The sequence below is a fragment of the Lepidochelys kempii genome, chromosome 2, assembly GCF_965140265.1.
Source record: "Lepidochelys kempii isolate rLepKem1 chromosome 2, rLepKem1.hap2, whole genome shotgun sequence".
Lineage (NCBI taxonomy): Eukaryota > Metazoa > Chordata > Testudines > Cheloniidae > Lepidochelys > Lepidochelys kempii.
The window spans coordinates 91,716,757-91,739,581 of record NC_133257.1 but is presented as its reverse complement, the minus strand read 5'-3'; the positions used below and the strand labels follow the sequence as shown (position 1 = coordinate 91,739,581).

At 43.9% G+C, this 22,825-nt stretch overlaps 2 protein-coding genes across 11 annotated transcripts in view; one reads left to right on the top strand and one right to left on the bottom strand.

The window, feature by feature from the left end:
- The window catches only part of PSMG2 (proteasome assembly chaperone 2), a 30,311-nt gene extending 20,038 nt beyond the window's left edge, over window positions 1-10,273 (bottom strand). For 2 of the 5 annotated variants that reach the window (XM_073331664.1, XM_073331665.1), the window contains exons 1-3: window positions 9,917-10,128; window positions 8,172-8,340; window positions 3,280-3,338 (exon numbers count right to left, since the gene is read on the bottom strand). In XM_073331664.1, the coding sequence (XP_073187765.1) occupies window positions 3,280-3,338; window positions 8,172-8,340; window positions 9,917-10,081 (393 nt within the window). In that variant the 5' untranslated portion in view covers window positions 10,082-10,128. Of the gene's footprint in view, window positions 1-3,279; window positions 3,339-8,171; window positions 8,341-9,444; window positions 9,776-9,916 lie in introns of those variants that run through there. The other 3 variants (XM_073331661.1, XM_073331662.1, XM_073331666.1) reach the window with 3 other exon arrangements.
- A 4,634-nt stretch (window positions 10,274-14,907) lies between these two features.
- The window catches only part of CEP76 (centrosomal protein 76), a 45,366-nt gene continuing 37,448 nt past the window's right edge, over window positions 14,908-22,825 (top strand). For 2 of the 6 annotated variants that reach the window (XM_073331654.1, XM_073331648.1), the window contains exon 1: window positions 14,908-15,093. In XM_073331654.1, coding sequence (XP_073187755.1) covers window positions 15,031-15,093 — 63 coding nt within the window. In that variant the 5' untranslated portion in view covers window positions 14,908-15,030. Of the gene's footprint in view, window positions 15,094-15,186; window positions 15,425-17,035; window positions 17,642-19,446; window positions 19,537-21,468; window positions 21,625-22,825 lie in introns of those variants that run through there. The other 4 variants (XM_073331649.1, XM_073331651.1, XM_073331652.1 and 1 more) reach the window with 4 other exon arrangements.

The window sequence follows — 22,825 nt, the reverse complement described above, 5'->3', positions numbered from 1 at the left end:
GCCACCTACTCCCCATGCTGTGTTGCCCGGTGCAGCAGTCTGGGAGCTGATCTTGTTCATGAAGACAGAGGCAAAGAAAGCATTGAGTACATTAGCTTTTTCCACATCCTCTGACACTAGGTTGCCTCCCTCATTCAGTAAGGGGCCCACACTTCCCTTGACTTTCTTCTTGTTGCTAACGTACCTGAAGAAACCCTTCTTGTTACTCTTAACATCTCTTGCTAGCTCCAACTCCAGGTGTGATTTGGCCTTCCTAATTTCACTCCTGCATGCCCGAGCAATATTTTTATACTCTTCCCTGGTCATTTGTCCAAGCTTCCACTTCTTGTAAGCTTCTTTTTTGTGTTTAAGATCAGCAAGGATTTCACTGTTAAGTTAAGCTGGTCGCCTGCCATATTTACTATTCTTTCTACACATTGGGATGGTTTGTCCCTGTAACCTCAATAAGGATTCTCTAAAATACAGCCAACTGTCCTGGACTCCTTTCCCCCTCATGTTATTCTCCCAGGGGATCCTGCCCATCAGTTCCCTGAGGGAGTCAAAGTCTGCTTTTCTGAAGTCCAGGGTCCATATTCTGCTGCTCTCCTTTCTTCCCTGTGTCAGGATCCTGAACTCAACCATCTCATGCCTGTTAAGTCTTTATTTTAGATGAAAGGTTTTAAATGGAAGGTTAAGGATGGAACAAAGCTTAACTACAATGCTTATGATTATGAATCAAGTCAACATTTAGATACTAGTGTATGAAAATAGCTGGTAAAAGTCTGATCCAGCTCCTAGTGGACGTTACACCCCATATTCTTCATAGAAATACGGTCATGATATGAATATGGCATAACAGATATATTTTATGCAAGATGGCTCATTTAAGATATCATTGGAAAGGTTATGATTTACTGAATGTGATTATCCATTTTGTATGCATGTATCATTTCTGTATCTAAAGTTAGTCAATATTCCTATGTAACAATTACAACTGTGTGTGTATTTGGGAGACACCCACCAGGCAACTGGCCATCACAGGAAGAAACAATAAGATTGTGAGGATACGAATCTCTCTCCTTCCCGAGAGGCATCCTGGGACATAGCTGTGACACTACGACACAGGTCAGGTGGTCCTGCCACCTGATACAAAAACCACCTTGGATACTGCTGGCACTTTTCCTCTGTAAGGGGATGGGGATCAAACAAAGGTTTCTCAACTTAGGTAAATCCTTTTTAAGGCTGGAGAGGAGGTTAATCTAAACTCTCTTCCACTGCCTACCTAAGTAGTAAGACCGCTAAAAGTACATGAAGGGACAAAGGAACTAACCCGAGGGGAAAGACAGGGGTGAGTCAGTCAGAGAGGGGTCTAGTCTGTAAGAAGAAATAACTGGAACGCTAAGCTAGAGAAACTCTGCAAATAGCCTAAAATATTTAGGGTGAGAAATTACTTCTTGAAACCACTCTCTTTAAGATCTTAAGCTTAATATGTGTGTTTTGTTTTATTTGCTCAGTAATCTGCTTTGTTCTGTTTGCTATCCCTTATAATCACTTAAAATCTGCCTTTTATAGTTAATAAATTTGTTTTGTTTATTATTAAACCCAGTTTGTGCAATTTTTAACTGGGGGGGGGGCAAGAAGTTGTAAATATCTTGCTTCACATTCAGGGAGAGGGTGAATTTTTATGAGCTTGCGCTGTGCAGATTTTTCTATACAGTGCAAAAGTATTATACAGCGTGGGTTTATTTCCCAAAAGGGATATGCACATGAGTGCTGGGTGGATCCTCTCCCACAGAGCTGACTTCCGTTTGTGTCTGCAGATAGGTGGGGCCCTACTTAGGTGTGTGAATCTAATTCACCAAACAGGGAGAGGGAATCCATGCTGGTGGAGCAGGAGGGGCTCAATGAAACCCCAGTACATCAGGTGGCATCCCAAACCAACCCATCACAAATCTACTACAGCTAGATTGTAAATGTTGAAGGTTTTTAAGAACCCACACACTTGAACTAGCCAAAAAACTGTACTCAGTTACTCTGGTGTGGTAAATGCTGGCTTTAATGACAATCACTATCTCTACATACAACAATATGAATTCCTCCTCATTTCACATTATAACCTCAGTTCTGAGGTAGATGAAGAATACTGAGAAACAACTGAGTCATTCTGATAGCAGAAATACATTTTAGAGATAAACAGCACAAATGTGCACTAATTATAAGTAAGACTGCGAGTTTCTCACGGAGGTAACGGATCCCAGGACTTCTGCAGCAGCCAGTGCTGCTGGCCTGGGGGCCATCTGAGCAGCTCAGGCAGCCCCAGGGCCAGCTGCACCGGCCACTGCTGGGGCAGTCTCAGGCCACCGCACCTGCCTCCCCCAGCAGCAGCAGTAGTTTAGGAAGGGGACTCAGGGCTGGGGTGCAGAAGGGGGTGAGGGCTCTTACCAGCGCTTACCTTGGCAGTGCTCCCCGCAAGCGGCAACATCCCTCAGCTCCTAGGTGGAGGTGTGGCCAGGAGGCTCTGCCCTGAGCGCCAGCTCCATAACTCCCACTGGCCACAGTTCCCGGCCAATGGGAGCTGCGGAGCTGGCGCTCAGGGCAGAGGCAGCACACAGAGCTGCCTGGCCATGCCTCTGCCTAAGAGCAGAGGGAGGAGGATGTTGCCTCTTCCGGGGAGGCCCAGAGCCAGGTAGGGAGCCTGCTAACCCCCCTAAGATTTAGTCAGGGGTATATAGTACAAGTCATGGGCAGGACATGGGCCATGAATTTTTGTTTACTGCCCATGACTTACTAAAGATACTCGTGACTAAAACGTAGCCTTAATTATAAGGAGATATTTTCCCAGAATAAATGGATTAAATAGTGCCAGTATCCTAGTGACAACTAAATAATATACATCATCATATACCTATCAGTATGATTAAATCCAATTTGGCTTTTCTCAGTAGTCCACAACCAGAGTTTAATTCAAACAGTAGAGATGCAATTAGGTAATTAATGGCAATTTTCAACTGTATCTGTTTAATAAGCAACTTACTAGTTACAACAGTTCAGAAAGATTTTGATTCCAACTTATTTCCCATTATTTTATATATTTGCTGGATAGAAGCCTTGCCAGAAACAATTTTTAGATTCATTTTAAAGTGATTTTTCTGTACTGGAAACTTTCTCCAGCTATAGTTACTTTTGGATTTATTTCATAAAATGGTTAACATTAATCTTGACTCCTAAAGAATTTGGACATGTACATTTTCTGATTCAGCTTTCAATAGATACAATGAGAACAACCAATAATATACATACCTTTACAAATGGTGATCTGATCTGGAGAACCACAAGCTTTTTAGAAGGTAAAGAATACACTGCAAAAAACAACAAGAAGTTGTGTAAGGAGAAAACAAGTGCATAATGTAGAGTTACACATGTCCAGATTAATATGATTTATAACAGTCGATAAAAAAGGATATTCTAAATAAAAATTTAAATCAGATTTGATTTAAAGATGTAAATAGAAAAAGGTATTTAAAATTATATTAATCATTGTTAAAGCCTAAATTTAGTATAATTTATTAAAATGATTAAAATAAAAATATTCAATGATTTATTAAAAATAAATTCACTATTCAATACATTTGGCACTGAAGTTTTAAATAAAGTCAAACCACTGAACTGGTGGAAGTTACTAGCTAAGGATTTGGAATCAGAATTTGGTGAAAAGGTAAGTCAGCTTTTGACAACAGTAGCCTCTTCCAAGGGGGCCAAGTTGCACGAAGGAGTCATAGGTTGTCTTCAATAGATTATTCTTCCAGGCAACAATTTTTTTCATGAATCCTGTGATTCAAGTCACTCAGACGAAGGATGTGGGTGTTCTTTCCTTGCAGACCTGTATTCAGTTCATTCAGTTTCCCAAATATGTCAGTGACATAAGCACATCTTCCCTTGGTCACACAAAAAAACAAGTTCATCCTTTTTGCAGTCTGTTGCTCAGATTCACAGCTCATCTCTCCATTAAAAAAAATCATCCAAGTACTTTATCTCCTGACAGCCAAAGAGCTTCACTGTGGAACGCCACAACATCATGATCAGACCCCATTTCTTCATCAAGTTTTGCCAACAGATATGTAGTTCATAATAGAGGAGATCAGCTGCAAATCACCACATAGCTCTGGACTCAGAGCTTTAGATACCAGTTGTTCTCGGAGACTGCTGCAGTGACTCCATACAGCAGATGGAGCACCTTTCTTTACCAAGGCATGCAGACCTGCTGTGTGTTCTGCCACAGACGAAGCTCCCATCTGTGCAAAAGCCCACAATGTAGTCACACAATGTATTTTTGTCTTACGTGTAGCTCCAGAGGGCACTGAACATTTCTTGTGCCATCTCATGACTGGGAAGAGGGAGACAAAACACAGTGACTTTGAGAATTGCACCTTCCCATGTGTATATTTCACTAAAATCAAGAAATGTGCATCACCACCCTCAGTGCTCACATCAACTTGAAGAGCAAAAAGCACGTGTGTTTTTCAGATGCTCAACCAGCGTGTTTTCCTGATCTGCTGCTATCACTTCAATCCTTCGCTTCACTGTGTTGTTGGAGAGTGGTATGGCTTTGAGCTTATTTGCCTTAGTTTCCCAACATATTACCGTCACCGTATTGATTGCAGTTGGCAAAAATCAAAATCTCCCCAATTGTGTGAGGCTTCTTGGACTGTGTGATATGGTAATTAACCTCAAATGGTGCTTTCTGAGCTTGCTCAGAAACGGACATGGCTCTCTTGAATGCCACTTGTTGATGCAAAAGTTCTTTTTTCCGGCACTGGAAAAGCTACCTTGTTTTTTCATATGCTCCTAGTGAAGGGTTTCCAAGTGTCATTTAACTTTATTAGGGATCATGCTTTCACTAGATAACACTGTGTGACATAGCAGGCATTTTGGCCTTTCTTTGTTCTTGACCAAAATTCTGGTGAAGCTATAATCAAAGAAAGCTTCATCATATTTGCGAACACATTTCTTGGACTCCTGTTTTTTGTTCATAACAGCAACACTAGAGTCACTGCTTAAAGCTGAGCCAGGTATTCAGTGTAAAAATAAGTCCATTGTGCCTCTTATCACAAAAAAAAAACAACAAAAAAAAGAGGAATTCACTGTTAAGCAAAGGAGGCCAGGATTTAAGAAGGCCCTGTGCGGTGATCCCAGGGTAATAGAGAAACAGTGACTTACAATGACTGAGTGCCAATAGAGTACTCGGCTTGCCATAAAGGAAGGTATGGGCCCTGCCTTATGGACCTTACAAGCCACTGCAGGAAAGGCTAGCATAGGCTCCCACCAGCTCAAGCACGGAGGATGCTCTGTTGATAAGGCTGCTGCCCACAGATAAGGATCTTCTGCATTCAGGTCCCTCAGCTGGATGCTTGCACAGCTGGATGATGCAAATGGCCAAATTGGCATCTGCACAACCAACGTGTCTGGATCTGCTCCACAAACGCCAGGAGGCTGTTTTGATTTACCAAATGGTGGCCTCCACATAATGTGACCTCACAAGCACCATGTGTGGAAGGCCATTTTGTAGATCAAAGTTACCGCCTCCTGGTGCAGCATTCATGGACCAGGTATGGAAACACTAGGGGCAGACAACATCATCTCATGAGCCAAATCTGGCCAACTGAACCCATAACTCATCTGCTGATGGTATGACCCCATTTGGGGGTGCAAGCCATAGTTTGGAAACCATTGCTCTTGTGGATGGGAAGGTGGTAGCGACAGCCACCGCAGACGGTAATTACAGAAAAACATGCTTCAAACGTGATTGAAGAGGAACAAATGCTACTCAAAAAGACTCTTAAACCACTTATTGAAGAAGTGGAACTGTGGGATATGGATGCAGTTTTTAGCAGTCCTGTCCACAGAAATAAATCTCAGCCCATATCTTTAAAAGCTGCAAAAGACATGGAACTATCCAAAGCAGAAGAAAGCACTGCCATCAACAGTAATACCAAGACTGTCTGCAACTGCTACGTTTTTACAGAAAAGCATTTTGTCCTGCAGTACATTGGCATTTCAAGAATCCAGAGCTGCTGCCAAACCTAACCAAAAAAAAATATTGCATGACCTGTACTGCTTTAAGTGGTGCACTGGTGGTTGCAGTGACTTCAGCACCACCAAGTATTAAGGTAAACAAGTGGGCCACAAGGCTGCCATTTTAATCGCAAAGCCTCATGTAGGAGTGCTTGGGTGAAAGGCAGGTTTCCAACATATTCATGATAACTGTTCAGCATATACATAATCTATCACTACAAGTGGCTGTTGATTTAACAATTCATTCCAAAATCCGTAATAAATTCCTAGTGCAGCTGATAAGTACAAGTTACCCATGGTACCACAATCAATGTTTGAATGTGACGGAACAATGCATATGTGCCAAGCAAAAAGCAAACTAATGTGCATTCTGCACGTTGTTCCTTACCCAGCACCTGAAAACGTGACCAGTACCTTTTGCCAGCAGAGGCCTTTCAGCATAGCAATCACAGATGGTGTGGCTGACGTACAAGCCCTTGACAAACCAAAAACCATTAATACCTGCTGAGATTTGGCTGAACATTTCATTATGAGGTTACAGAGAAAATACTTGACCTATGACCAAGTCCACCTTCCGTTTGACACATATGCAGAGAAATCAATTAAAAATCTTAGATAGAAGAGCCTCCAAGGTATTGCACCTATACAGTACATAAATCGTCTCCAATGTCAAGCTGAAGACGCTACCATCTCATATTTACACGAAGGATGACTTAACTGCACGCCTTGCAGGAAAACACACTCCAGTAGGCAAAGAATTGCTCAAAAAATATCATACAGTGTACTGAAACTGCTGCCTGGCACTGTTCTGAGGCTTTTCTTCATAGTTCCCACACAGAAGCCGACACTAAAATTATCTTGAATGCCATCAGTGCCACAAAAAGAGATGCTACTAAACTCTGGATTTTTGCACAAAGCAAATGTTCTCTCTGAGAGACTCTGCCCAATACTTCCACAAGATTCTGGTTTTTGAGCCTGCTGCTAGGGAAGAAAATTCTTGTGTATCCCTCAGAGATATCTTTCTCTCACTCAGACCATTAAAAGCTGCCACACTGCCAGGTTCCCACTCTTTCAGGATGCGGCACTACTTAAAGGTTGTCTGGAGACACCATGTTACCTTACTGGAAGGCATTTAATTCAGCTGCTGAAGAACTCTCTCTTTCCTCTGTAGGTTCTCAGAACAGCTGAGATAGTCACTAATGAGGTCAAACACACTGGAGGTGTTCATATGCCAAATTTACCATTTGAAGATCAACATTACAACACTTGCAGAACTACACTGGTGGATGTTTTCCAAGAAGCAGACAAACGGAGAAAAATTGCCACCAACAAGGGCTGCATTTATACCTGCTACCAAGAGGGAAAGTTGTCAAGCAATGGAATGGCTCTGGGATGATCAAGCACATCCACAATTATTCTCTCCTATTGGGCCTGGACAGGCCTCATAGGATGCACTGATTGTTCCAGATGTGTGTGAAATACTACATGCGACTGATCCTTTAACTAATCAAATGCTTGTCTGCAAAGGCCAGATGCTCAGCAGCCTGCTTTGTACAGATATGTGGAAGTGTGGTGCAGACAAGTATCAGCATGACAATATACCCAGCAGTGGTGCTCGAGAGAGACAACACTGATGAGGACTTGGATGAATGTTTTCAGTCCTACATTTCAAGGCTAACCCCCTTAAAATTATCACTGATCAAGGTCTTTTTTTAGGTAAGCATTGCTGTCCCGTGTGATAAACCTGCAACCCTAGCGATAAGTCATAAGAGTTCTTGTTACAGCTCTTCATTTAAAGTGGTTCACTTAAGCAAACTAAGAAGGGGAGTGTGGCAATTTTGGTCTGGAAAGTATCAGATTAGAACAGTAATTTAGCTACATAAAAAGGCACATACTGTATTATTTCAACAATATAGTTTCCTGTTTCAGCACAAACTGGCTTTACAAGGAAACTACATTCCCAATCCTACAGTGAACATAACATGGGTGTACCCCTTCCACCCACATGGAGCTCCATTTCCACTGGGGTCTCTGTATAGAGCTCATTGCAGGATTGGGGCCCAACGGAACATTTGAGACATAGCTTTGGAACACTGGAAATACAAACTTTTAGTACATACCTTCAGCATTTATACTCAACTCTGAGTTTTCTTCTGCTGTTGCATACGGATTATTGCCAACCATTGGCACTAGGCAATCAGTGTAGAAGTAACCAACTTTAGGCATGTCAAGGGTAAAAATAACTAGATCTACCGCCAGCTGGCCAACATTCCCAACTGATACAGCTGGCTGAAACAACAGAAGATTCTTAGCATTAGCAACAAATTGGTGTTTACTTCCTGAATTACAGTAAAAAAAATTGACAGTTGACAAATAGTCAGAAATGAAGTTCTGAATTCTTGTACTAATTAGACTCATCACAAACACTGAAGAGTAAGCCCTTGCCACTAGACAAAAAAGGCTAATTTGTGAACAGCTTTACTAATGCAAACTTTGGTTTTGATCCTGCAACCACTTATACTTAACTTTACATCTGTAAATAGCCCTATTTAGACATAAAATTAAGCATACGGATAAGTGTTTACAGTTTTGGGACCTTAATTTTTTTTGCTAGAATATTTTGAAAATATTCTTTAAAACCTAATAAAGAAATTGTTAGCACCTAGTGACATCTATTGGCTATTTTGATATTACACAGTTTTTATACATTCAGTTGTGATTTCTGAGTTAGAAACAACTATGTATAGTATTCAAAATAATAAATTAAAACTCAACTTATATCTTTAAGTATATGCTCAAATGACTACCCTCTTACCCAATATTATTAAAATGGGATAGGAGAACCTGAAGCTTCCTTTTACACATTGGAAGACAGGTATCTTCCATATTTCATTCCTATACTAATAGACCAGTACTGCATTACAAGATGTGCCCTACTGAAAACCCCCCAACATACAGCCTCTATTACCCATAAACATTAACCTCAGTATGGCAAACAGTGAACATTTACAAAAAGAAAAGGAGGACTTGTGGCACCTTAGAGACTAACCAATTTATTAGAGCATAAGCTTTCGTGAGCTACAGCTCACTTGCTCAGATGCATATCGTGGAAACTGATGCATCTGAGGAAGTGAGCTGTAGGTCACGAAAGCTTATGCTCTAATAAATTGGTTAGTCTCTAAGGTGCCACAAGTCCTCCTTTTCTTTTTGCGAATACAGACTAACACGGCTGTTACTCTGAAACCAGTGAACATTTAGTTGCACAAGGGCTTTGCCAGTGGAAATGAAAGCTTAATTAAGAAGACTGCAGAAAACTCAGCTATGGATGGCTTTGGAAAGGGTATGGGGCACTGCCGAAAGAGAGGGAAGGGTATTTGAATATGTTGCACCTACCATGGGCCCCAAGCCAGCAAACCGTTAGGCGGTGCTTAATTTTACTCGCAACCCTACAGTTAAGCTCCTGTAACTGTTTGCGGGATGGGGAGGGGGGAGAGTAACAAGCGACACCCCCTCTTCCCCCAGGTTACTACAGAGTCAGGGCAGGTAACAGCAGTGAAGAGCCGTTTCTGACTCCCAGCTCAGTTGATAGCGAGCTGGGCGACCCGGTCACTCCGCGGCCGCCGCTCCAGACACCCGCCGCCGGGCAGCAAGAGCCAACCCAGCGCTTCCGCTGGAACCCATATCCTGGGCCCAGCCGCGCCGGTTTGCGCCGCCCGCGGCGCCCCGCCCCGCTGCTCCCTCTGGCCGGGGGCGGAGTCTCCTTCCCGCGGGCAGGGAGGCCCCGGCGCTCGGCCTTGGCTGGGGCAGGGGACAGCAGCTGAGCCGGGTGGCGGGGGAGGAAGCCTGGGGGGCGGGGGCTTGTTACCAGCAGGAGCGTGAAGCCTTCAAAGGCCGCAGGAGGGGAACTGCCGCAGGGCACAAACATCCCGCCGGGAAGGACCGGTGCTGTGCGTCCGCCTCTGTCTGCCCGCGGGGTCCTCCGTCTCTGCGGCGCATTTGTCTGACGCCTGGCCGAGGCAGAGGGAGGCATTAGGCGCCCTGGTAATCGCCTGTCCCGCCCCGCTCCCCATCGGGCTTCTTTGCAGGGGGTCCTCTGATGCGCAGCTGGAGCCGCAGACAGGGCTGGGCGGCCAAGTGTCGTGTAGGAAACTGCTCTCTGTAGCCATGTGCTCCGTAGGGTGCACCCAGCAAGCTCACACAAACTGCACATGCTCAGTAACATCTGCTGGAGCCGCTGCTCTTCACCCTGCCCTTACGAGGCAAAAGGTTCTACTGGCTGCATTTACAGGGGTTAAAAAAGGACAAAGGGGGCAAATCAGAGGAGGGGATGGCCAGGGTCTGAGCAGAGGGCAACAATTGACTGGTTAAGAGGAGCAGCTAAGGGCATTACACAAAGTAAAACTATGTCCCCATGCTTATTTTTCCCCCTACTTCTTAAGTGATCACTCTCCTTTTAGTAAAAAGAAAAGGAGAACTTGTGGCACCTTAGAGACTAACCAATTTATTTGAGCATGAGCTTTCGTGAGCTACAGCTCATGCTCAAATAAATTGGTTAGTCTCTAAGGTGCCACAGGTTCTCCTTTTAGTGTGTATAACACCCATTATTTCATGTTCTCTCTGTATATAAATCTCCCCCCTGTATTTTCCACTGAATGCATCCGATGAAGTGAGCTGTAGCTCATGAAAGCTTATGCTCAAATAAATTTGTTAGTCTCTAAGGTGCCACAAGTACTCCTTTTCTTTTTCCCCCTACTGTTACTCACACCTTCTTGTCAACTGTTGGAAATGGGCCATCCTGATTATCACTACAAAAAGGTGTTTTTTCTCCTGCTGATAATAGCTCACCTTAACTGATCACTCTCGTTATAGTGGGTATGGCAACATCCATTTTTTCACGTTCTCTGTGTGTATATATATATCTTCCTACTGTATTTTCCACTGCATGCATCCAATGAAGTGGGTTTTAGCCCATGAAAGCTTATGCTCAAATAAATTTGTTAGTCTCTCAGGTGCCACAAGTACTTCTCGTTCTTTCTGCTTGAAGGCACAGGCATCTAAATGCCTAGTCACTACAGCTCCTCTTTGATGTAATCTGCTGAGGTACTGCAGCAGGAGACTTAATTCAGTGAAACCTGGCCTTCCTTACACCCCTTTCCCCCCACCAGGGGTCTGTACATGCCTCTGAATTTCTCCAACACTTCCCCCCACCCCCCAGTGGTCAACTAGTTACAACAGTGTTGCCAATTTTGTCATTGGTTGGAAATTTCAATTGAAATTGAAGCATTAATACACATTTTAAAAGCATATACAGTGTATGATAAGATACTTGTACCTGAAAAAGTATAATAGGTTAGAAAACTATGAACAAAGACTAGCTTCCTCACACAGGTGTTGTTTTTTCTGACAATGTTTCAGCAATGTTGGCCAACCATATAATTTAAAATTATGATTTGTAAGCAAGGTCTGACTGAGCTCTCCCCTGACAGCTGGTGATGAGCCAGGGAAGGGAGAAAGGCTTAAGGGCCAGACTGTATTTACATGAACTCACCTACTCTGCCTAGGTTTCCAGCAGACAGAGCTTGTGTTGCCCAAGTGATCAATTTTGGCTGGTGTTGGGAGTTTCTGTACTAAACATTTTTATTATATTGTAACTAATTTTTACATAAGAACATATGAACGGCCATATTGGCTCAGACCAATGGTCCATCTAGCCCAGTACTCTGTCTTCCAACAGTGGACAGTGCCAGGTGCTTCAAAGGGAATTAACAAAACAGGGCAATTATTGAGTGATCCATTCCCTGTTGTCCACTCCCAGCTTTGGGCAAACAGAGGCTCTCAAAGCAAGGTGTTGCATCTCTGCCCATCCTGGCTAATAGACATTGATGGACATATCCTCCAGGAACTCATCTAGTTCTTTTTTTAATCCTGTTCTAGTTTTGGCCTTCACAACTGCCATTGGCAAACAGTTCCACATATTGACTGTATGTTGTGTGAAGAAGTACTTCCTTTTGTTTGTTTTAAACCCACTGCTTATTTATGTCATTGGGTGACCCCTAGTTCTTGTGTTATGTGAGGGAGGACATGTCTATCAATGGCTATTAGCCAGGATGGGCAGGGATGCAACATTTTATAGGTTTTATAGACCTCCCCCTTAATAGTCTCTTCCAAGACGGAAAGTCCACCAGTCTTTTTAATCTCTCCTCATATGGAAGCTGTTCCATACGCCTAATCATTTTAATTGCCCTTCTCTGTACCTTGTCCAATTCCAATATATCTCTTTTGAGATGGGGCAACCAGGACTGCACTCAGTATTCGAAGTGTGAGCATACCATGGATTTATATGGTAAAAGTGGAGGGGCTTGATTTGCCAGACTGATCAGCAAAGCCAGTGCTGACAAACTATGTGAAAAGTCTGCAAAACACCAATCCTCTGGACTGCATTGACATGCAGAAAGCCTTGTAAGCTAGTCATTGTGAAAGCCAATTTTAGAAGTACTTCATGAGGCTGTTAAGAATGCTGGAGACACAACACAGTTTATGCGAACAAACATGGCTATCACATCATACTTTCTCTTTAAGCAAGAGATACCACACACTACAGACTGGAGGCCAATGTTATGTGCATTGTCATTTATTAATCCAGAAGTTGGACACAGTTCTGACCAAGACCAGCAAATGCTCACTATCTTTCTGCAAGAAACTCAATTGACTAGTTAAAAGCATGCAGTGCAACAGTGAAAGATTCAGTCATTGAAAAAGTGAAGAACTCTCTCATCACCTTCAGAAAATGTGCATACATGGATGATGAATGCACCGATGCAAATGGGTGTCAAGTATTAAGTCACTACCTATGTTATCTTTAGATCAGTGTTAGGTCAACAGATGAATTTCTAGATGTTCAGGTTATAGAAGTCACATCAGCTGTATCTCTGACAACCCACATCTTAGAAGAGTTAAATGCTTGCCAATTGAACCCCAAACAGATGGCTGCTTGTACAGTTGATGGAGCTGCAAACTTCTCTGGAAGACATAGTGGAGTACAAGCTTTGCTCAGAGAAAAGTGTAACCCTAATCTCTCCAATACACACTACAGAGGCCTTCTATTCCAAATAGCATTAGTACAAGCTGCAGAATCTTCAAAAGGCATTTAAAAAGCTATGAATTCAATGTCTTCATTATACTCTTTTTCAGCAAGAATCCAAAAGGACTGAACATCTTAGAAAATATAGAGGATACATTGGGACAGAAGTTCTAATTAGTCCAACCTGAGAAAATCCGTTGGCTTTCTCATGAGCGATCCTTGGCTGTTGTCTTAAAATTACTGCAACCATTATTAATGGCTTTGGAAAGTATCTACCAAGATGGGATTGATCTAAGTAGTGAGGCTGGTGAACTAATTATGCTAGTAAGTTCAGAGAACACAATCTCCATTCTCTCTTGTAAGTCTACTGTTGAAACCACTTGGGTCACTATACAATGTCATCCAGGCATCTGCTACAACAGTAGTAGATCTCTGTCCAGCAACGGAAGCTACACTTGGATCAATCAGAGAGGTATCCATTGAAAATGTACTGGAAGAAACAAAGACTTCAGTTCAGAAGCTGACTAATAAGGGCACTTATATTAACTCCTTAAATGAAGAAGACAAGACGTGTTTGTTAAGACAGCTGAAAAAGTACTGTGTAACGAGATTCTTACATCTCTACAACAACAACTTTTGGATTCCATCAACCTCCATGTAGCTTTTGCAGATACCTATCTTATAAAACACGGACAATTGAGTGGAGTGAGGAACTTCCAGCGTTGGGGCTGCCAGATAATTAGGACAGAACAGAGAATTTGAAACAGAGTGGAATATCCTACAATGAACAAATGTAGATTTGATTTCAACTTCTTCTTTATCAACACTAATGGTTCAATCCAATTTTTGTGCTATGTTTCCTGAGATGAAAGAAATAAGAATTCATCTCTTTCTACTGCCAGGGTGGTTAAGCACTGGAATAAATTGCCTAGGGAGATTTTTAAGAGCAAGTTGGACAAACATGTGTCAGGAATGGTCTAGATCACTGGTTCCCAAACTGGGGTTCACAAACCCCTTTTCGCACAACGTTACAGAAGGTTCACCAGAAAAATTTCACTAATGGTGGCCAGAGGACCCCGGGCCTGGGCAGCAGCAGGTGGGACCAGGTTGCAGGGCAGACAGCCCGAGCCCCATGGAGCACTGAACAGGCAACTGGTCAGTGGGGCGGGCCCAGCAGCCCCAGCCCACAGCAGTCAGCACTGGGCTGGCAGCCCGAGCCCCATGGAGAGTGCGGCTGGGCAGTTGGGGCCGGCAGCCCAAGCCCCAGCGCTCAGCCTGAACCAGACCTAAGACTTTATCTTTCTCCAGTAGTTCCAAAGGACTTCCAAGCGCTATGGAGAGGAAAACAAGCACAGCCATCACCCTGAGAAAATTTAAACTTAAATCCCTGGAAATATTAATTTTTAGGAGGGGGTTCACCAGATTTCACAACTTAGTGAAGGAGGGTCGCGGGTTGTTGACGTTTGAGAACCACCGGTTTAGATAATACTTCGTCCTGCCATGAGCAAAGGGACAAACTGCTGTCTGCAAACTTTTGCTGCCGCAGGTAGCAGGGTTTTTTTTTTTTTTACAATAGCAGTTTCTTACAATCTGTCACGTATCGCTAACTGCTACCAGCAGCTCATTGCTCGGGGGGGGCGGGGCGTCTGGAGGGTCGGAGTTTCCATCAGGCGGCTGAGTCAGGCAGCCTCGCGCCCGAGCTGGGCGCCCGTTCGAAAAGCGGTTGGCGGCGGCGGCGGGGGGAAGGGAGCGCGCGGCCGCTGAGCGTGGTGGGTGGGGCTGGGTGAGAGGAGGCAGTCCCAGGAGCCCCGCGTTGGGCTCATGAGAGAGGACGGGCCGGGGGCTGGGCACCGGGCAGGGCGCGTGTCCCGAAGGAGTTGCCCCGCTCTGGGCTCGCCATGGCGCTGCCCCCGGAGAAAGCCTCGGAGCTGAAGCAGATCATCCGGCAGCAGCTGACCAGGGTGAGGGGCGGGCGGGAGACCGGAGAATAGACCCCTCCTCCTCCTCCTCCTCCTCCTCCTCCGCCGTCGCCGTTGGAAGCGCGCGTGCTGGGCCAGCTGGGGCCAGGGCTTTGCCCTGCGCCTATGAGGGGCTTGTACCACTGCCAGCTTCGGGTGTGTGTGTGTGTGTGGCTGGTGCCTCCTCGCCCTGCTGCTCTGGTCACTTCTTTAGTGCAGCGTTGGAAAAGCAACCGGCTGAGTGTATGGTTGACCCTTGAGGTCGGACAGCCATTCTAACGCCTTGCAGGGGTAGGCAAGTGCCCACGCCAGCCTGCAACCAGGAAGCGAGCCGGTGCGTCCCGGGGTTTGTACCTTACCACAGTCGCAACTTGGTGGTTCTTTGGTTTTTCCATTGGTGGAGGAGCTATCCGCACCATCTGTGTGTTGCCCAAATGGGGTTAAGTGCTGCCCGCTGCCTAGGGGGAAGGCATAGTGCTGGGGCTTTTCATTGTAGCTTCAATCAGGTCTTTGACTGGAACATTGCAAGCAGTCCATGACTCAAGCCAGCGAGTGCTGGCAGCTTTTCCATTGGCCTGTATCCTTGACGTGTGGTTCCGGAAAGGCTTCCTGGACTTGAGTTGGGAGAGAGGGAGTGAACTGAGGTCTAGGTGTATGAGTTGGTCCAGAGTAGCCAGGGTCTTGTTGTACTCCTGGACCACAGCAGCATTTTGCCTGATGTTGACTGGCACGATGCCTTCCAAAATTGAGAGCCCCGGGATTGGTTGGCATTGATTTGAGAGATCCCCTAACAATCCAGAGTGTGACATTGATTTCAGCGTCAACGAGATTGGTGTAGAAGCTGGCGCACAATACTCTGTGGTTGCCAAGACCAGAACTGATGTTTGAAGCATGTATGCATGTCATCCCTAAAATGTGCTAGTGAGCTTCTGCATGATGTTAGTCCTTGTCTTTATCTTCTTTTTGGTGTTATCAAGGTATTGGTGATAGGTCAGCATCCAGTTGAGGGTAACTCCAAGGTATCATGGATTGTAGTCATGTGGTAGAAGCAGACCACAAAAGTCCACTTGCAGTGGCACTTTGGTATCGATTATTCACATGGAAGGCAGAGCATTGGGTTTCAGTCACCAAGTTTTGAAATATGTCTCAAGTGTCTGGAGGTCATTGTTCATCACCTTTTCTATGGCCTTCAGAGAGATGCTTTGTTGCTAGTGCAATATTGTTTGCATGGATGAATATATGGGATGATGTGACTGGATTCTCACTGGTGTAGAAATTGAATAGTGCAGACAGATCTCTGTGATTTGCTGGCAGATTTACCAAGACGTACAGTGGATCTTGTGTTACTCAGCATCTCAGTGATGAGTTTGATGGTTGATTGGCATGAGAAAGCGAATGGTAACTTCAACAGAAGATGTTTGCATCATACAGTATTGTATGCAGAAGAAAGATCAATGGCGGCGGCGGCGGCTGCTGCTGCTTTTAATTTTTGCTAGTAGCTGGGTTCTATGTAGTTGGTTAAGGCCGGCACCCACTCACACTAGTTGTGACCATTTCCAAAAAGCAGGCCAGATTTAGGTACCAGTTGCTGCAGTATGTGCTGTAACTTTGAAGTAGGAGCTGCTCCAACAGTTTATAGCAACTGCTAAGGGCGAGATGGGCTGGTAGCTTTTTGGGTCAGTGGCCTCATTTTCAGGCTTCAGAATGACTATGATCTTGGCCCCCTTTCCACTCTTTTGATATTATACCGGAAGAGTGGACATTGCTGAAGAAGTCTACTAGCTACCTTCAGACCAAGGTTTTTCAGAAATTCAAGATATATTCTGTCCATTCCTGCTGCTTTCCTGAACTTAGTGTTGGAAGGACCCTTGTCCACTTAATCTACTGTGTAGGGGACCGAAAAAGGTGAAGGGGGCGAGGAGCAGATGACAACCTTTGTGCGGTCTCCCTGTAATGTGAAAGCACAATGAATGTAATCAAATTGGTGACTGAACCTCCTTATGGGATCTCCTGGTCAGAAAAGCAATGGCTCTGGTCACTGAGTGATTTAAAATAAACAGCCTTCCAATATGTATCCTGCCTTGTTATCCTTCCCTCTGCCTCAGGGTTTGTTTTAAAAGTGAGGTTTTTGTTTCTACTCCCCTTTTGTTAGGGCAAGTATCTGCTTGCCTAATTATTTTCCCCATTCCAACATCTGTTTATTATTCCTTCATCTTGTTTCTCCTCTTGTCTCTGCTCTGATGAGGGGGAAAGGAGTCCAGGAGAGCTGGCTATATTTCAGGGAATCCCTATTGAGGCTACAGGGACAAACCATCCCGATGTGTCGAAAGAATAGTAAATATGGCAGGCGACCAGCTTGGCTTAACGGTGAAATCCTTGTGGATCTTAAACATAAAAAAGAAGCTTACAAGAAGTGGAAGATTGGACAGATGACTAGGGAAGAGTATAAAAATATTGCTTGGGCATGTAGGAATGAAATCAGGAGGGCCAAATCACACCTGGAGCTGCAGCTAGCAAGAGATGTTAAGAGTAACAAGAAGGGTTTCTTCAGGTATGTTGGCAACAAGAAGAAAGCCAAGGAAAGTGTGGGCCCCTTACTGAATGAGGGAGGCAACCTAGTGACAGAGGATGTGGAAAAAGCTAATGTACTCAATGCTTTCTTTGCCTCTGTCTTCATGAACAAGATCAGCTCCCAGACTGCTGCACCGGGCAACACAGCATGGGGAGTAGGTGGCCAGCCCTCTGTGGAGAAAGAGGTGGTTAGGGACTATTAAGAAAAGCTGGACGAGCACAAGTCCATGGGGCCGGATGCGTTGCATCCGAGAGTGCTAAAGGAATTGGCAGCTGTGATTGCAGAGCCATTGGCCATTATCTTTGAAAACTCGTGGCGAACGGGGGAAGTCCCGGATAACTGGAAAAAGGCTAATGTAGTGCCAATCTTTAAAAAAGGGAAGAAGGAGGATCCTGGGAACTACAGGCCAGTCAGCCTCACCTCAATCCCCAGAAAAATCATGGAGCAGGTCCTCAAGGAATCTATCCTGAAGCACTTACATGAGAGGGAAGTGATCAGGAACAGTCAGCATGGATTCACCAAGGGAAGGTCATGCCTGGCTAATCTAATCGCCTTCTATGATGGTATGATGAGATTACTGGTTCTGTGGATGAAGGGAAAACAGTGGATATATTGTTTCTTGACTTTAGCAAAGCTTTTGACACGGTCTCCCATAGTATTTTTGTCAGCGAGTTAAAGAAGTATGGGCTGGATGAATGCACTATAAGGTGGGTAGAAAGTTGGCTAGATTGTCGGGCTCAATGGGTAGTGATCAATGGCTCCATGTCTAGTTGGCAGCCGGTATCAAGTGGAGTGCCCCAGGGGTCGGTCCTTGGGCCGGTTTTGTTCAATATCTTCATAAATGATCTGGAGGATGGTGTGGATTGCACCTTCAGCAAATTTGCGGATGATGCTAAACTAGGAGGAGTGGTAGATACGGTGGCAGGTAGGGATAGGATACAGAGGGCCCTAGACAAATTAGAGGATTGGGCCAAAAGAAATCTGATGAGGTTCAACAAGGATAAGTGCAGGGTCCTGCACTTCGGACGGAAGAATCCAATGCACCGCTACAGACTAGGGACCGAATGGCTCGGCAGCAGTTCTGCGGAAAAGGACCTAGGGGTGACAGTGGACGAGAAGCTGGATATTAGTCAACAGTGTGCCCTTGTTGCCAAGAAGGCCAATGGCATTTTGGGATGTATAAGTAGGGGCATAGCCAGCGGATCGAGGGACGTGATCGTTCCCCTCTGTTTGACGTTGGTGAGGCCTCATCTGGAGTAGTGTGTCCAGTTTTGGGCCCCACGCTACAAGAAGGATGTGGATAAATTGGAAAAGGTCCAGCGAAGGGCAACAAAAATGATTAGGGGTCTGGAATACATGACTTACGAGGAGAGGCTGAGGGAACTGGGATTCTTTAGTCTGCAGAGGAGAAGAATGAGGGGGGATTTGATAGCTGCTTTCAATTACCTGAGAGGTGGTTCCAAAGAGGATGGTTCTAGACTATTCTCAGTGGTAGAAGATGACAGGACAAGGAGTAATGGTCTCAAGTTGAAGTGGGGGAGGTTTAGGTTGGATATTTTGAAAAACTTTTTCACTAGGAGGGTGGTGAAACACTGGAATGCGTTACCTAGGGAGGTGGTAGAATCTCCTTCCTTAGAAGTTTTTAAGGTCAGGCTTGACAAAGCTCTGGCTGGGATGAGTTAATTGGGGATTGGTCCTGCTTTGAGCAGGGGGTTGGATTAGATGACCTCCTGACGTCCCTTCCAACCCTGATATTCTATGATTAGTCTTTTCCTGGGCTTCCTACATCTGTCTTTTTTCATCATCAAAAAATACCAAGCTCAGATCCCTAAGTCTGTTTTTCATACTTCTCAATCTTTTGGAGAGCTGAAAAGGTACGTAGGTCAAAGAGAAAAACTGTGATTTCAGTTATGCAAAATAAGACAGAGTGGGTAAGGTGGAGAGAGAAAGGGAGGTTGCTGCAAAAGCCAGGACCTTAAGAGAAGACTCTTGCACCATCAGCTTACCAAACTGTGTAACAGGACAGAGGAGGCTAGTGGTAGATAAGTGAAAGAGATTGGGAGTAGGAGAAGACAAGGTCTTTGAGGTAAATTGGAGTAAATTCATGGAGGGCTTTGTTTTTTCTTTTTTCTTTTAAAGATGATAAAGATAAAGATGTTGGAACAGTTGAGAATTATGTGATGCTTATTTATAGACATTTCTGTGGTACTTATCACCATAGTAACAGGGCACCTACACTAATTAATTTAGACTTACAATGTACCTGAGAGATTGGGAAGTATATTTATCCCAACTTGACAGTTGAGGAACTAAAATACAGAGATTAAGTAACTTCCATATGGTCACACAGGAAGTCTGTGATGGAACCAGCAACAGAACCCAGATCTCATGAATCCCAGCCTAGTCCCCTGATCACAAGATCATCCTTGTAGGGACAAGGGTATACTAGACACAATGTGTAGGCAGAACTCTGGAGTTTGAGACTCAAAATGATACAAAAGCATAGATAAGATTTCATAATGGGCAGATTTGTGGATATGTGGGAGGAGGAGTGTTCAAGGTCTGGAATGCTGTCAAGATAATGGACAATGAAGCCAAATAGTTGAGGCCTGGGCTACACTTGAGTTTTACCAGTACAGCTATTTTAGTTAGGGGATGAGGTTTGGTTTTTTGTCTTTTTTTACTGAAACGCTTATACTGGTAAAGACCTTATTGTTATGCCTGTGTAAAGGTGTATTAAAACGGTACAGTTATTTTCTTACTTGAATGGGAATAACTATAACAGTATTTAGCATCTTTTTACTGGTAGAACTGCTGCCACACTAGGGGGTAATAAAGCTTTAACTGTACTAGTATAACCAGCATTCCTGGTTTTATAGACTTCTATCATATCCCCTCTAAGTCATCTCTTTTCTAATATGAACAGTCCCAGTGTTTTTAAATTCTCCTCATACAGAAGTTGTTCCATACCCTGAATCGTTTTAGTTGCCCTTCTCTGTAACTTTTCCAGTTTAGTATGTCCTTTTTTTTTTTAAATAGGAGAGACAGAACTGCATGCAGTATTCAAGGTGTGGGTGTACCATGGATTTATATAGTGGCACGATGATATTTTCTGTCTTTTTATCTTTCCATTTCCTAATGGTTCCTAATATTCTATTAGATTTTTTGTCTGCTGCTGCACGCTGAGCAGATGTTTTCAGAGAACGCTCCATGATGACGCCAAAATCTTTCTTGAGTGATAACAGCTATTTTAGACCCTATCATTTTCTGTGTATAATTAGGATTATATTTTCCAACGTTGATTACTTTGCGCTAATCAACATTGAATTTCATCTGCCATTTTGTTGCTCAGTCATGCAGTTTTGTGAGATCCCCTTGTAACTCTTCTCAGCCAGCTTTGGACTTGCCTATCTTGAGTAATTTTGTATCCTCTGAAAACTTTGCCACCTCACTATTTATCCCCTTTTCCAGGTCACTTATGAATATGTTAAACAGCACAAGTCCCAGTACAGATCCTCGGGGGACCCCTTTATTTACCCGTCTCCATTGTGAAAACTGACCATTTGTTCCTACCCTTTGCTGCTTATTTTTTAACCAGTTACTGATCCATGAGAACTTTCCTCCTATCCCTTGACTGCTTACTTTTCATATGAGCCTTAGTTATGGAAACTTGTCAGAGGCTTTGTGAAAGTCCAAATACATTATAGCAATTGGATCACCCTTGTCTGCATGCTTGTTGACACCCTCAGAAAATTATAATAGATTGATGAGGCATGATTTCCCTTTACAAAATCTGTGTTGACTCTTCCTCCACTACTACTGGGGAGATTCTGACTCACTGCACATGCACAGAATTCGTTTCTCCCACAGATTTATTTGCTTCCTTGCAGCAAAATGACTTCTGATGGGGAAGCAAAGGGAAACACACAAGAGCGGTCATATGCCCCTCCTCAGCAGCGCAGGTTGGTTCAGGTGCCTGGAGCAGCTGGTAGAGATCTAAATCACCACTAGGACAGGGGTGGGAGGGCTGGACAATTGTGTGTGTAAGAGAGACACTCTGTCCCTCTTGCTCACTATTGTGACATGCTTGGGATGGAGAGGCAGGGGTTTGGGGTGTTTCTGAGGAGGTAGGTGTGGGGCAGAGCAGAATGTAGCAGCCTGCCTGCTTAATGAATTGTTCACATTGTCTTTGTGAATTTCCCCAGGAGTATAAAACAGGTGTACAAGTTTTAAGGCTCGTTTATATTGCCAGAGTGGTGTAAAGGACACTATGGCCTTATAAATGCTTATAGTGCTTTAGTGATTAGAACTGGTCTAAATTTTTGGACTGAAAAAAAATCCTATCAAAATGTTCTCCCTGAACTGTTCGGTACTTAACTTTCTGGAGATGGTCAGTAGTCGCTATAAATTGTGAGTTTGATTCCCCAGCCCCCACTTGCTCTTCAGTTGCCTATGATGTAACACTGAGCATATGCCTACATATATTTGTTGACCAATAATTAGAAATAAAGGGTCAAACCTACCTACATTACTATTAGACCAAGAGATTTGGGGATTTCTCCAGTGCTCCCCAGTCCCATTCTCCATTCATTGTATTTTAGTTTAAATAAATTACCAAAATAAATGAAACTGGTATGATTATATTGCATTATTTTGATAGATAGAATGTGCAGAACTTTTAATATTTTGGCACAGAATTCCCACAGGAGTACTCAACATACTGTTTTCATTTATGTGGCTGATAATTCTGTTCTTTACTATATTTTTCAACCAATTTGCCTGCTACTAAGGTTAGGTTTACTGGCCTGAAATTGTCAGGATCACCTCTGGACCATTTTTTAAAAATCAGTGTTATATTAGCTGTCCTCCGGTCATCTGGTACGGAGGCTGGTTTAAACAATATTTTACATACTACCATTAGTAATTCTGCAATTTCATATTTGAGTTTCTTCAGAACTTTACCATGTGACTTATTACTGTTAATTTATCAATTTGTTCTAAAACGATCTTTGTTTACACCTCATTCTGGCATAGTCCTTCAGATTTGTCACCTAAAAAGAATGGCTCAGTTTGGGAATCTCCCTCACCATTCTCTGCAGTGAAGACCAATGGAAAGAATTCATTTAGCTTCTCTGCAACAATTTTGTTGTCTTTGAGTGGTCC